At 38.0% G+C, this 15632-nt stretch overlaps 1 protein-coding gene and 1 long non-coding RNA gene across 2 annotated transcripts in view; both read right to left on the minus strand.

Moving 5' to 3' along the window:
- Positions 1-1902: 1902 nt before the first annotated feature.
- Positions 1903-15632, minus strand: part of LOC118149881 (uncharacterized) — a 39222-nt gene continuing 25492 nt past the window's right edge. The window contains exons 4-5 of the long non-coding RNA XR_004737623.3: positions 3652-3722; positions 1903-3145 (exon numbers count right to left, since the gene is read on the minus strand). This is a non-coding gene — a long non-coding RNA (uncharacterized LOC118149881). The remainder of the gene's footprint in view (positions 3146-3651; positions 3723-15632) is intronic.
- On the minus strand, positions 10926-11523 carry KRTAP8-1 (keratin associated protein 8-1). Its single transcript, XM_008986560.3, has one exon. It carries the CDS (start codon positions 11467-11469, stop codon positions 11278-11280), a length of 192 nt encoding a protein of 63 aa, XP_008984808.1. The 5' UTR covers positions 11470-11523; the 3' UTR covers positions 10926-11277.

The raw sequence follows: 15632 nt of genomic DNA on the forward strand, positions 1-15632 counted from the left end.
CATTACATTGTTTTACTACCTCTACAAATGTCTTGTAATAGATTTTGCTTTGATGCTGCCCCAAAGGCTGACATCAAAATAGATTGTAAGAAATAGACATTAGAAACATTATTATGCTAATTCTTGTGGTGTTCTTAAGGTGATATTTAATGATGATGATAGTGATGATAATTTCTAAAATGAAGATTATTTCCAAGAAATAATTATGTCCAATTGGTTGACAGGCTGTAAGAGCACAAAGTTAGGGAGACGGGGAATGTAAATGTTATCCTGAGGACTATAGTTCTTCCAGGGTTTGACTACCTAAAGAAGTGAATTCCTCTGCCATTTGTCTTCCCTATCTATTTCTAAGGTGTCAAGTTTGTTGATTCAGGAATAAATGTGAAGGGTGAAGTGTGATTTTTCCATTAACAAAATTCACCTTTCTTGACCTTTTCTATTTAAAATGTATTTTTTTGTCTTCCTTCATGTAGCCAGTTGAGAATACTCAAGAGAATAAATTGTTCTCAGCTTTCCGTGTGAAGCAAATATCACCCTGGCATCACTGAGATTTCTTCCGACTCACAACTTTCTCCTTTTGTTAATGGTTTCACCACTAAAGTCCTACAGAACACTCAAGAAATAAGCCATATAAACATAAAATACACCAATACCAGAAGGTAATAGACATAGAAGCCTTAATTTTTTATTATTTTTTGAGACAGGGTCTCACTCTGTTGCCCAGGCTGGAGTACGGTGCCACAATCAGGGCTCACTGCAACCTTGAACCCCGGGGCTCAAGTGATTCTTCTGCCTCATCTCCTAAGTATCTGGGACTACAGGCATGCACCACCACATTCAGCTAAATTTTTTTATGTTCTGTAGAGACAGGCTCTCCCTATGTTGCTCCAGCAGGTCTCAAACTCCCAAGCTCAAGGGATCCTCCCTGCTCAGCCTCCCAAAACACTGGGATTATAGGCATAAGCCACTGCGGCTGGCATTCTTAAATATTTTACTGCATAAGTTTAAGGTTTATGTGATGATTTTTGATTTACATAGAGACAGGGAAATGATTATATAGTCAAACTAATTAATATAGCCATCACCTTACATAGTTACCTTTGTGTGTATATATATATATATATTTGTATGTAGCAAAGCACCAAAAATCTACTCTATTAGCAAATGTTCAGCGTATAATACAATCTTATGAACTATAGCTCATAAGTTGTAAATTACTTCTCTAGAATGATCCATCTTACATAACTATAAATTTGCACCCGTTGACCTATATCTCCCCATTTCTTCCCCTTCTCTTCTCCTGGAAACTACTCTCTGTTTCTCCATGAGACCATGCAATATTTTGCTTCCTTTGTCTGGCTTATTTTGCTTAGCACAAATGTCTTCCAGGTTCGTTCAAATTGTCATAAACGGCAATGTGAGGGGGATCATAAATGTTAACACAGCTTCTGCGCATTGATTCTCCTACTTGGCATTATAAACATTGAACCAGAAGGAAGACAACAGGAAACTGAAAAGTATTCTTCAAAAGCTAGAACTTTATTGAGTGGCATAGCACATTAGAGATTGAAGCAGTTAGGCCCAATTTTAACCCACAGATTTCCTACTCACGAGTATAATATGAACAAGAAGAATGAATGAAGCACATCATGCAATTTACCATGGCCTATTTACTCCTTCCTTACAACAACATCCATTTAGTGGATGAAATGCTTGCAATAGCAAACCGTTAACTTCCTGAGAAATGCAGTAGGAAAATATATCCTTAAAGAATGAATCAAGAGGAAAGAAATAAAGTGAAACTCACATTTATATGGCTGAGTTAACGTATTTATTAAAATGTGGAAATCAGTAAAATACAATTCACCTAAAGTTAAGGGAAAATCAAATCCACTGGGGCAATGTAAAATAAAAAACAGTGTTCTATCAAGAAAAGCTAAGACTTTTTAAAAGTGCAGCCCACAAAGTTCATCATCAGTCTACTTTGCACAGTTCAAAACAGAGAGAATCTAAAACCCACATTTTATCACCTGGAAAGCTGTCAATAAAATATCTCTTCAAGTTTGATTCCTTAGGACACTGATTATAATATAGTTTCGATTGTCAGAACTTAATAGAGGTCTCATGTCAATATCTTCTGTCATCAAGTGGCCAGAGCCAGCTTAGCTATAGCCAAAACTCACACCCACTGGTGGATGGGTGCTAACACATCCACAGCCAACACCATCCCAGGGGAGAGCCACAACTGCCCTACTAGGAGCCAGGGAGATGAATCACTGAAGAGGCCAAAGGACTTCTTGTTAGTTGAGTGTTTAGTACAAAGACTACTAAGAATGACTTACTACATCTCTCCAAAATCTTTCATACATCCCCAGTAGAGGGTGTGGTGACAGAGTCCCCTTGTTCCATGGCATATTCATTGCTCTTAAAATTGCTTGAGGTTGGCTGACTGCCTAGTGTCCCTTTAATGAGGCTAGTCCCTGCAATGAGAAGCCACAGGAATGTCATCAAAGTCTTTGGTAAAAGCAGACTCCTAGCTTATCCACCAAAAAACAGGCTTCTAAATAACCAGAAATATTCTTACTATATTGCCTAACATTGCTTGTGAGATTACACACATTTTGGAGGCACATAAAAGGGATTATGAATACTATCTAAACTATGAGATTAAACATATGCACACTCTTCTCCCAAGAAATTTTGATATGTGATTGAGCTTATTATGGCTGCTTTCAAAACTAATGCAAATCTTCTGTTAATCAGAATAGATGCTCAGTAAGAAATAAATACTTTAGGAATAAGATACAGTGAAATCATAAAGTATAATATAAATGCATGTTAAAATCACTGTTTTCTTTCATTCGTCCCAAATCTAACTCATAAAAGTGGTTCATGAAATGATTCCATATTTGTTTGCTGAATCAATTCACTTAATACTCTAAGCAGTGTTTTACAAACATATCACACACTGAAACTCCTGGAAAGAGATTTATGTCTTCTTCATACAAAGTGTTTCACTGACCCTCCAGGTCTCTCGATGCAGGAGAAGGAAAGAAGGCAGCTTGAAAATTTGCTTTTTGAAAATGTTTCCAGTTAATGCTGATCTCAGTGCTGGTCCAGGGACCACACATTGAAAAACGTGGTTCTGGAGATGAGATAAAATTGAAGAGAAAAACAAGATATTAAAATGTATGTGCATAGTCACATATGTTCATGTGAATATTCAGTTAACTTTTTAATTGAATTTCAAATTAAACATGTATGCAATTATATTTCAATATATATAGTCATTCTGTATTTATTATTTAAGATCCAAAGTAGATTGGTTGGATTTGATTATTGGCCTTTGGATACTAATATGTAAATTAAATTTACCTGGACGTCACTAATTTCTCCTTTCAAATAACCCAGGCTTAACATCTTTTGGTAATACTTTAAAATCAGTCTTCATTTTACTAAATTTAAAACATTTTTATTGTAAAATATAAATGAAAACATCACCATCGTAAACATATTTACACCAGAAAATGTATTCAAACCACATGTTCTATGTCAATACAGGTAAGTTTTTTTAAAAAAAAAGCATTCTCATATTTCAAAAGAGCATCACAAGTCTGGATAAGGAACTCCTGGAAAAGTTCAGACACTTACAGGCTGAAGTAACACATCTTGAAGTGAACCTGATCCACTGTAAGCAGAGGCTGGATTTGCTCAAGCAGCACCTTGGGATTCAAAGAACAGAAGAATCAGACTGCAAACAAAAGAACAAAATGCCCTGCAAGTGATCAAGTATTCAATAAGAAGATTAATCAATAAAGTCCTGTTGCCCGATCTCTTGCATAGCCAAGTAGCTGGTATCCTCTGTAGCTGTAACAGGCGGAGGACTGCAGGTAAGAAGGCACTGCCATCCCCACAGGCAGCACTGCAGCTCAGGGAAACCCACAACTTCCCAGCAACCATTTTGGTAGTTCTCAGAGAAGAAGTTATATCACCTTCTCCAAGGAATAAAGGTTTGATCAGGCAGCGAGGTCAGTGGTTACATACAGCACATAATAGGATCCTTCTTCCTTTGTGACTCATGTAACCTCACCAGAGGCTGTGATGAAGAAATGTACCTCCTTCCTTTATTAGATCAAGGGAATTAGTAGTCTCATTAATTTCCTAGATCTCCTTGAAAAAAAGAGATCCTCATTATTCTTGAAAGAAGTTTGAGCTGAAGAAGGATTCTACTTTATGGGATTTTTTTTTTTTTTTTCTGTAATGAGAAGTTACTGTAGTGTCTTCAAAGTCTTTGGTTAAAATGGACTCCAAGTTGGATCCTCCAATTATCAGACATCTCAAGAACAAAAATAATGCCAATTGCAATACCAAACTGTGCTTTTGGTCTGCAGGAATTTACTAAATGTCCTCATGCTTCATAAAGCCCTATACCAGGATTTGAAGTAGAGATATTAAACAGTTTGTAGACCTAACAACCCTTTCAAATTACAAGCAAAGGCAAAGCAGACAAGCCTACAATCAACGTACATCTATGCAGCTAAATGCCGTAGTTATAAAAGGTTGAGTGGAGGTAGTGAGGCAGGAATAATAGCAGTCGTTTGAGTGTATATAAAATGCCATAGATGAATTATACTTCAAGTTCTGACGTTAGGACCAGTGAGAGTGTGGCATAGTACTTATAAACTACAAAAGCAAAGTTTGAAAGCTGCTGGCAAGCACTGAGATCTGGGATGAGCCTCTAGCGTGTCTCTTTTTTATTTCTTTCTTCCCTGGCTTTCTATCTCTGGGCAATGCAACTTTGAAGAGCTTATTCATCCCATCATTCTAAGGCAAGGCATAAAGTCATTTTTGACATTTATGAAAAAAATTACTTATAAATACTCTCTATTTGATATGTCTAAAATCTAAGGGACCCAGTTAAATGAATGTCACTGAGACCTGGGGGAAGTAAAATTGCTGCATGGTGTTACTGCTTCAGCCTCTCAGTGGATCCTGTCCAAATGGCATCTGTAGCCTGTCCTGACATCTTGGGAGGCCATTTCTGGGCTCATAGTCTACACATGCATGGACTCTCTCCGGGGTATCACAAAAAATCCCAGCCAAATATTGCTGTGTTCATGGTTTGAATAAATGATTTCAATGGATCTCATCTACAAGCTTAGATATGATAGACTGGACAGGGAAAATGTGGCACATATACAGCATGGAATACTATGTAGCCATCAAAAATGATGAGTTCGTGTCCTTTGTAGGGATATGGATGAACCTGGAAACCGTCATTCTCAGCAAACTGACACAAGAATAGAAAATCAAACACCGCGTTTTCTCACTCATAGGCAAGTGTTGAACAATGAGAACACATGGACACGGGGAGGGGAGCATCACACATGGAAATAGGGGTGGGACAGCAGGGGATGGGGAGTTGGGGAGGGATAACGTGGGGAGAAATGCCAGATATACGTGATAGGGAGGAAGGCAACAAACCACATTGCCATATATGTACCTATGCAACAGTCCTGCATGTTCTTCACATGTACCCCAAAACCTAAAACTTAATAAAATATTTAAAAAAAGAAAAAAAAACATAGCAGTCTCTTTTTCATTCATCATAGTTTTATTGAGGAGATAAGATGAGCTCAACGCTATGCCTTATTTTGGGAACACGGGGGTGAATAATACCGAGCGAAGTCCCTTTACAGAGTGTGTTTTCAGTTCTATAGAATGCAACTGGAGTGGATTCTGGTTAGCAGAGAGGAAGGCGGCAAGGCTTCAGCATCCAACACACCCAGATTAGAAACCCCACTCTGCCGTATTCTAGCTTTGAAACTATGAACATGTCATTTGAACTTTCTGAACTCCAGCTTCCTCAAGTGTTAAATGGGGATAATAGAACCTGGAATAAACCCATTAAACGGGGTTGCAAAGAGTAACAACGACCCACTGCAGGCCCAGAAATAATATTGGTTAGTTTTGCCTCTTCCCTAATTATGTTTGCCTCTGAAATGACTGAAAAATTATGCTGGACTACATGCAAAATGATGGCCTACAATCTCAAATAAGCCAAATTGAGAAGATAGTCAGCATCATAAGAAATTAATGAGATAAAAACATGTGCTTACCAAGAATTTAGCTCTAAAGTCATTAGGCTGTTCTAAAGATGTATACGAAGAGGAGTAAGTGGGTTTGTTTGTTGGTTGGTTGTTTTTTTGTTTTGGTTTGGTTTGGTTTTTGTTAGTCTGTTTGTTTTTTGAGATGGAGTCTCACTCTATCTCCAGGCTGGAGTGCAGTGGCATGATCTCGGCTCACTGCAACCTCTGCCTCCCGGGTTCAAGCGATTCTCCTGCCTCAGCCTCCCAAGTAGCTAGGATCACAGGCATCTGCCACCAAGCCTGGCTAATTTTAGTATTTTTAGTAGAGACGGGGTTTCACCGTGTTGGCCAGGATGGTCTTGATCTCCTGATTTCGTGATCCACCCACCTCGGGCTCCCAAAGTGTGGTTGGTTTTTAAGTATGATTTTCTTGCACATGTCAGAAATCTATGGGTTGAAATATGCACTGGACAAAAGCTATACACTTTGGATGACTCTGAGAAAGGCCACTGTTTGTCTGAAGGAAAATTATGAAAAACCAAAAATCACCCACATGAGTATGAAGCATTTCTAGTTTCCGCTTTGCCTTCGGTGTCAAAAGCTATTGTCAAAAGAGCAAGAGAAGCCTTTTCTGGATAAGAAAAGATTTACACTTTGGATTAAATTTACCAAGTGCCAACATCATCTATTCTTCAGTTTTTTACGTTTGTGTCCTTTGGCATCTTTACTGAGAAGAACTCAGATTTATAAGACATTAGATAATCTTCCCGAGGTATCCATTGTGGCTGAAAGCTTTTTAGGAGGTCTGGAAAGCAGGGCCAGTATGAATCTTTGGGAAAGGTGACTTCTTATGACTATGATATTACCCTGTGCTAGGAAGGCTCCTCTTTTGGCCTAGCTTCTTGGTGAGAAGCTGTTCTCAAATCCACTTAGGAACTGACCTTTCTATAACCAAATCTATGGGAATAGAATATAATCCTGAAGAAAGACACAGATGCAAAAGGGACAAAAATACAGGAAAAGAAAAAACAGGAGGGAGGGAAAATTATTTGGCCATTTCTTATGCGCAGGAATAACATGAATAGAGTACAGGACTCCTGCTTTTATCAGATCCACTACAGCTCCCCTATCCTCACATTTTGGGGCATCATCATTTCATGGTCAACAGCTTCGTTGGATAGCATCACCAGATACACTGGTCACATAAAGGGTGCCATTTGGAGAACGTTTTTCCGCCAACCTTATAAGAGAGTGCAGATGTCAGATGCCTTCAAAATAGCCATTAAAGAATACATGAGAAATGTTAACTAGGTTATTACATAACATATTATTTATGTTAGTTAGCCATGAAAAACTCTGTGGGACTCTGAACCTCCCCTGTGAGTCAAATGCATAAATTCAAATTAACATTTGTATATTCAGTTACCGCTGGTGACTTATCACTTGTGGTCAAGGGATTGGGAAACCTAATGATGAGGAATGGGGATCTAATTGGACTTACTGGGGGGTCTCTCTAGAAGGTTCTTCTATACCTAAGATGACTTTAATATTGAAATCAAGTTCTCAGTTATACAGACTGTATTACTCAGGGAAGTGTTAAAGATAACACAGCTTGGTTTTCAATTAGAAAAAACATGCAATTGATGGTGAAATAGAAAATCAAAACAATACTTCCTGTGTGACTTTGTGAGATAAACCTAAGTCATAAAATGCACAGACATCAAGCTTCCAACCCACGAATGGTTATGAATTAAAGAATAGCACTGCAGATGGTAGCAAACAGATGTTTAACATCTTTTTCGTGTTTATTGAGGAAAGCGCCTGATAATCTAGTCATATATATTGAGTTTCTACTATGTACAGTGCACTAAACTGGGCTCAGATCAATACCAGAGTTGATAATGCAATTAGAAATGAATACAAAACTACACTCTATACAGGCTACCATTAAGCCTTAATGCAGCAGTAAATGTTCGTTCTAGACTTTTCTTAAATTTACCTGTAACATTTTACTTACTGTTTTCATTTTTATGAATTCTATATGGATATGGCAAAATTATCTTGGTTTTTAAATTCAAAATAAAAGAAGAGAACCGAGAAGCACAGAAAAGAACAGCCACGAAAACAGACCCTGTAACTGTTCTAAATTGATGGCATAAAATCACATTACTTAAAGGGATTTTTTTTAATACAAATCCCCAGACCCCAGAGATCTTCCCTTCAGAATGTTCAGGGGTGGGATCTTATATGCATTTTTAAAAGACCTATAGATAATAGAATTCAATTTCAGTTTTTAAAAAGAATCATCAAATAATGTCGAGTAATGCAGGTGCACTAGGAATTTGTGCATTTCTATGCAGTAGGAAAAAGTGAATTTATAAAATCCTTCCACAATGTACTGTTTCCTTTTAGCATGGCATTGAGCCTTTAGCACCAGGCTACGAATATCTACTTAATAGATTCTTTCTCTATCTAAAAATAGTAGACATTTTTATAGCCAAAGCAATCTTCAGTTTGAAACTTTCTAGCAACCACATATTAACTCAAGTTGAAAGGTGCTAAACACAGATGTTGTACCTCCTGTTCTCCTTTAGGGATTTAAAGAATGTTCCACCCTCTATCCTTGTCTTGTTGAGACGTGGTAGGCACCTTGGAGTAAAAGCCTTTCTTTTATCAAGACTCAGTGTCACAAATAAATGGTGTGGGTGGGTGGGTAGTGTACATCTGTAATGATCTGAAACAGTGCTTCTTAGAGTGTGGACCTCAAATCCCTGTGCTAGAAGCCCTCAGGAGCTTCTTAAAAATTTAGATTTCTGGCCGGGCAGGTGGCTCACGTTTGTAATCCCAGCATTTTGGAAGGCCAAGGCAGGAGGATCACGAGGTCCAGAGATCGAGACCGTCCTGGCTAACACAGTGAAACCCCATTGCTACTAAAAATACAAAAAAAATAGCTGGGTGTGGTGGCACATGCCTGTAGTTCCAACTACTCGGGAGGCTGAGGCAGGAGAATCGTTTCAACACAGGAGGCAGAGGTTGCTGTGAGCTGAGATCATGTCATTGCACTCCAGCCTGGGTGACAGACCAAGACTCCATCTTAAAAAAATAAAAAATTTAGATTTCTAGACCTAACCCCAGATGTATTGAGTCAGAATCCCTAGGCGCAAGGCATAAGAATCTAAATTTTAAGTCAGCTACTCAGGTAATTCTCTTGCATACTGCAATTTCCAGAACACTGGATGAGATACTCTCAGAGGTCCCTTCAAGCCCAGAGTTTTATATGTCAGTCATCATTACAGAACAAACTGATAATCTTCTAATTTCAGTTGGATGCTCTAGTTTCTGAAAAATCCCTCTCTTCTTTTGCTGTTCTATTTTAACCTGCATGTTTAATTAATTCACTGTTCTCAGCATGAGTTAACATGTGGCTGCTAGAAAGTTGCAAACTGGAGATTCTGTTGGCTGTAACCTTGTCTACTATTGCTAAAAGGGAAAACAATCAGATATTTCCTGATTTTTTTAAAAAAGATATACATTAAAGTATGGTGGAGAAAATACTCTCTTCTGAAATGACCTCTTTAAATAGTCTTTATATTTTTAGCTACAAAGTGAACCATATGCAATATAACCTCTTACATATATTCAATAAAAAAAAAACAGGGTTAAGTCAAATCTTGTTACCACCAAAATATTTGTACTACACATAAAATGTTTTCAATAGAAGGATTGAGACATTTTGTATTTGGCTTACAAAAGGAAATTGCTCTCTTCTCTAAAGGAACACAGAGACAGGCTGATATATCCTCAGAAATATTCATAATAGCTCATATCTTTTAAGGGGGAAAATGTGGCACATACACACCATGGAATATTATGCAGCAATCAGAAATGATGAGTTTGTGTCTTCTGTAGGGACATGGATGAATCTGGAGAACATCATTCTCAGCAAACTGACACAAGAACAGAAAATGAAATACCGCATGTTCTCACTCATAGGTGGATGATGAAAAATGAGAACACATGGACACGGGGAAGGGAGTAGCAAACACTGGGGTCTATTGTGGGGAAGAGGGGAGGGACAGCAGGGGGGAGCTGGGGAGGGATAGCCTGGGGAGAAATGCCAAATGTGGGTGAAGGGGAGGAAGGCAGCAAAACACACTGCCATGTGTGTACCTATGCAAATGTCTTGCATGTTCTGCACATGTACCCCAAAACCTAAAATGCAATAAAAAAAAAAAGAGTGAAACTCACTATCTGATGTTGATTCTACAAAGATTAAGAAACTTGCCATGGTTGTGAATAACCTCAGTGCTTCTAAGCTACAAAATAGATACCTTAGTTTGATATAGGAGATTTACCCCTTCACCTAAAATAAACTCTAAGATTTCCAAAGGATGTCTGACATTTCTCTATTACTCAGTGCTTCAGAATCCTTCATTAGGGGATGTGGTATTTTATTCTATAATCCTTAGTCCCTGGGAAAGGGAACTCAGTGGGTTTCATTTGGACTAACACAGAAGTGACTGAAGAAGTTCCTCTTGTGTTGGGTTTTCTAGCAGAGGAGCAGAAGCAGTGAGATGAGAAGGGACCCCAAGCAATAAATGGTGCTCCACTGGGTTGGAGGTGGGCATCATAAAATTTAAAGAAGGTTCAAACAGACAACCTTTTTATTCATCTCCCACAACCCACCCTCTTACCAGCTTTATCACACAGGATCAATAATTCTTTGCTTTCTCACTGTTCCTAATGCCCACATGAGAAAAATAAATTCATTCCCCCCCCCACCCCCAATGTAGCAGAAAATATGCACACTCCAAGAAAGGAAACTTCACTCTAGCATGAGAATATGATGCCAGTTGAAACTAGTTTATTGAGATTTTGACAGACATGTTCACGGCTTCATCATGACAAGTCATGAGTGTCATGAAAAATTCAAAAGTAGTGCATGGCATGTCCAAGATGGATGTCAAGTTTCCAAATATGTCCCAGAGAACATCAGCCAGGAGAGGCAGCTTGAGGAAGCATCTGGTTTTTCATTTTCCTCCCCTGGGACTCGAGGCAGGCTGGAAAGCAGTGTCTCTGAGGTTGATGAGCAAATGAGGACTGAAGAAGTGGATACGGGAGAAACTTGGAGATACGCTGCTCAGCCTTCAAGGGAGAGAAGATTCTATGCCTCGGGGATTTCAGCCAATCAGTAGAGAGCAAATGGCCAGTATCTCCTGTAGCCGAAAGTCCCACAGCCGTTGTAGCCATAGCCTAAGCCATAGCCCACTGGGGAGTAGGTGCTGCCGTAGCCACAGCCCACGCTGTATCCCAGTGGGTAGCCATAGGTGCCCCAGTAGCATCCTGGGAAGACAGCACGGGAGAAGTTGTTGCAGTACATGGTGTCAGGAGTGGATGGCTTAGGTAGCAACGGAGTGCGTTTCCTCAGTGGGATGGATTCCTAGTCTCAGAACCTTCTTTATATACCCTGGCTGTGGTGTGTGGTGAAAAGCACAAGGCCCTCATTTTCATTCTTGACACCAATTTACATTCTAAAAAGCTCATTAACTTGTTTTGCCCTTGTTTATGATGTCTTTACAGTTGCCTAAGAAAGCTCTCATGTGATACAATGTGGGGAGAAGATGCCTTTAAAAAAATTACACCCCTTCCTAAAAAAATTATTGCCAGGACTTCAAAGCACATTGCCTTATAGACCCTATGTAACACCCTGTAAGCAGGCATATAATATCAAGAAAAACTCTGAGGTTATTAGCTGTCATGCAATCCTCTTGCTCTCTGAATTTCCACAACACACAGTTGGAATTCAATAAATATGTGTTAAATACATTAATAAATAAAATAACAAACGGATAGCGAGTCCATCTCAAAATTCTCAAAATTAAAGTGTGTCTTAGAATACGTGTGCTTCAAGAACTTTCTTTCTTTTGAGTATGAAAGACAAGTGCCATAGAACTCAGCAGAAAAACTCTCTTTTTCTCTATCTACAGCTACCTTGTTTGGGAAACTGGTTAAACATGTAATCTTAATCACAGTCCCCTCCTAAACTCTACCCAATATCACATTTCTAGAAGACTGCTCTAATTCATACTATTGAAATAGTAGTAAAATTTAAAATGGAGTATTTAGATTAATTCTTGTACTGAATTGTCAAACAAATTTAATTTTATAGCCTGAAATATTTTCTAAACTAAATGTTAAAACTAATAAGGTAAACACAGAAAAATGAATGAAAAAATTATCAAAAAATTTAGAACATTTTTTCTCTGAGATCTGATAAAACCAGATTGTCTGAAAAATGTGATGATATTATAAAGGGCCAGATGACAACATGAAATGAGTTGTTTCACTTTCAGAATGATCATTCACTCCAGGATAAAGAAGGAATGTTATTCCTCTCTAAGCAGAGAGTTCGTTCTCAAATATGAATTAAAGAAGGGAGAAGGCTGATCAAAACTATCCTGGATCATGTAAGACCTAATGTATTATTCCCAGACACCTGCATTAAGATTTCTTACAGTGGTACCTAGTGGAGAGCTTACAGAACAAATAGCCAGAGGACACATGGAACAGAAATAGAAAGGCACAGAGATAATAGGAATCATTCTGGAAGGCCACAAAACAGATGTGTATTACACATGAGCTCCCCTAAATTTTATTTCATAACCAGAGTAATTTTGCTCCCTGCTTTCAGCAGCTACAGATCAAAGACTGAATCCAAGAACAAGATGAGACACTTGGAAAATGCAAAACCATGCCACTGTTCTAACCGGTAGTAGATTGATTATATCAGTGGCATTTTTTAGTAGATATTTAGTATTTTTTTAGCATATTTTTAGTTTCTTTTTTGAGGTGGAGTCCTACTTTGTTGCTCAGACTGGAATGCAGTGGCTATTTTGGCTCACTGCAGCCTCTGCCTCCTGGGTTCAAGCAATTCTCCTGCCTCAGCCTCCCAAGTAGCTGGGATTACAGGCACGTACCGCTATGCTCGGCTAATTTTTGTATTTTTAGTAGAGATGGGGTTTTACCATTTTGGCCAGGCTGGTCTCAAATTCCTGACCTCAAGTGATCCACCCGCCTCGGCCTTCCAAAGAGCTGGGATTACAGGCCTAAGCCACCACACCTGGAGATTTTTTGATACAGATATGCAATGCTTAATAATTACATTCTAGAGAATGAAAACACCTACAGTACCCTGCTTCTTGAGCAAAGCTGGATGGCTGCCCATGGGGATTCAGCATTTAAAATTCAAACAATACATGTGGCTTATAGCTAAATAACTTCAGGGAATTGAAATTAGATTTATTCCCAGAATGTAAAGGTATTCAACAGTAGATTATTCCCTAAAAATCATAGAATGATTATGTTCTATTTCTACTGTCATCACATTACTGTGTTTCATGATGGAAAATTTGGTAGTGTTGGGGAAAAAGAAACATTAAACAAAAAATAGCATTGTATAACGGAACATTTTGAATTAATATTGTCAAAGGTCAGTTGATGCTCTATTTAAATGAATTCTCCCATTCACCTACCCAATCTGACAAGATGCTAGCCTTGCCTTCTGCAGCACAAAATCTAGCTCTGTACATGAATAGTAATTAAAATATGTTGTCTTTTTTAAAACTTAAGCCCTATTTATAAAGAACAGCTTGAATTTTCTCTAGAAAGCCTACAGAAAATTCCAACAAAAGAAAATTTTAGGGAAACATACCATTTAGCAACAAGCCATACAAAACTTAATAGCAAACTTAATCCTATATTGAGCCTATGAAAGCTTTATTCTGATATTAAGCTTATCAAAGAAAGAGTCAGGTTTTCATAAAGCCTGAAAAGTATACAATGTTAAGAGCCCTCTTTGTTAAAAAGTACACAATATGACAAATATAAAATTAAGTACAAAAGTAAATATTTGTTAAGATGCTTAAAAATCAGAAAAAATTAAACGCTAACAAAAAATACAAATATTACAAAATTCAGAGAAAAAATATTATTTGTGTTATGAGTTGCGTGGCACACTACTGTAATAGTTTTCTTTCCCAAAGACTAGCTTCCAGCTCCATCATTTAAAACTGTTTTCCCCTCCACTACTCATCCTGTGCCCTGTGCCATGGGAAAAACTCAGGCTGAGATATGGCCTCTGGTCCTGCATTTTCACATTACACACTCGGGGTGGATCAGCAGAGTGGTGGAAGAATTCCTGGGAGCCATTCCCACGTAAGAATGGCTAGAAGTAGCCTAATTAGATACAGAAGTGGCTGCAAAACACATACATATATCCCACCATGCCCAAACTGAACGTATCACTGACTCTACTTCTTCTTAACCAGATCCTAAATATGTCCACGGTCTCTCCAGTGCCACCCTACATGAGGGGAAATGTGATTGTGAGGCAGCCCAGTAGAAAGCAGCAGCATTTCAAACCAATTCCTGTTAAAGTATCTCCTTTTGTAAATCTTCCCCCCAAATAAGCTATGTAACGTGAAGGTTTACGAAAAAGAAAAATATATTCTCACATGTTAACTAGCATGGTAATAGACCGATCATTGATGGATATTTATTGGCTTGGAGAAAATTTATGACCCTCTTCTCTTTTAATAACAATCCTAAAACGTTGTTTAATAAATACTTTGACTTTTTCTTTCGTATTTCTTTGATTTCAAATAAGACATGATATAAATAAAGATAAGAAAACTTGCTGCTTTTTAACTTTCTGCAAGGGAGCCCTGTCTTATCAGCTTCAAATACAATGTCTACACCTTCAACATATTGCAGTTTATTAGAAATGAAAGCTAAATTCGAATGGAATGTTTTTGTTTGTTTTTATTTTTGTTTTCGTTTGGGTTTTTGTGTTTATTTGTTTGTTTGGGTTATGGTTTCTTTTGAGACAGGGTCTTGCTCTGTCACCCAGGCTGAGTGTGTGGCATGACCATTACTCTGCAACTCCACCTCCCAGGCTCACATAATAGAACGAAATGTTTTACATGAGTTTTAGAATATGTATCAGTGGTTACCACAGAATACAAAAACTATCTTCCACTCATTTTTTTAAACATCTATTCTTACAGACATTTATTGATCATGTAGTATGCTCCATACATTGCGTAGGTGCTGGGGATCCAAAGATGAATGAGAAATGGTAACTAAATGAGAAATTACAAATGAATGAAATACCTATTATATATTCTGTTATATGTTCTAGCCTAGAAGTCCTACTGCTCCTTGTAAACTTCTGGAGTAAAGGAGACAGTGGATGATTTTACCTAAAGTAGGGGCTACTTGCAGGAAAATTTCAGCATGAAAGGGATAGATACATAAACTGAGTCTTGAAAGGGGGTATTTTACTGGTGGACATTGGCTAGGAAGATAGTTGGATATAGGGAATATTCCAGAAGGAGGAAGTAGTTTAAAGCAAAGTCTCAAAAATATTAAATAGTCAAGTGTCTTCCAGGAACTACAAATAATTCAGAAAGATCATAGCCTTGGGTATAAAAGAATAATTAATGGAAGGTGATGCTGGAAAGGCCGTCAGGGGCACATATGACT

This window comes from Callithrix jacchus, chromosome 21, assembly GCF_049354715.1.
Source record: "Callithrix jacchus isolate 240 chromosome 21, calJac240_pri, whole genome shotgun sequence".
NCBI classification, from domain to species: Eukaryota; Metazoa; Chordata; class Mammalia; order Primates; family Cebidae; genus Callithrix; species Callithrix jacchus.

Excerpts from the sequence above, each read along its gene's own strand:
- KRTAP8-1 (XM_008986560.3), bottom strand. The coding sequence starts at position 11,469 with ATGTACTGCAACAACTTCTCCCGTGCTGTCTTCCCAGGATGCTACTGG.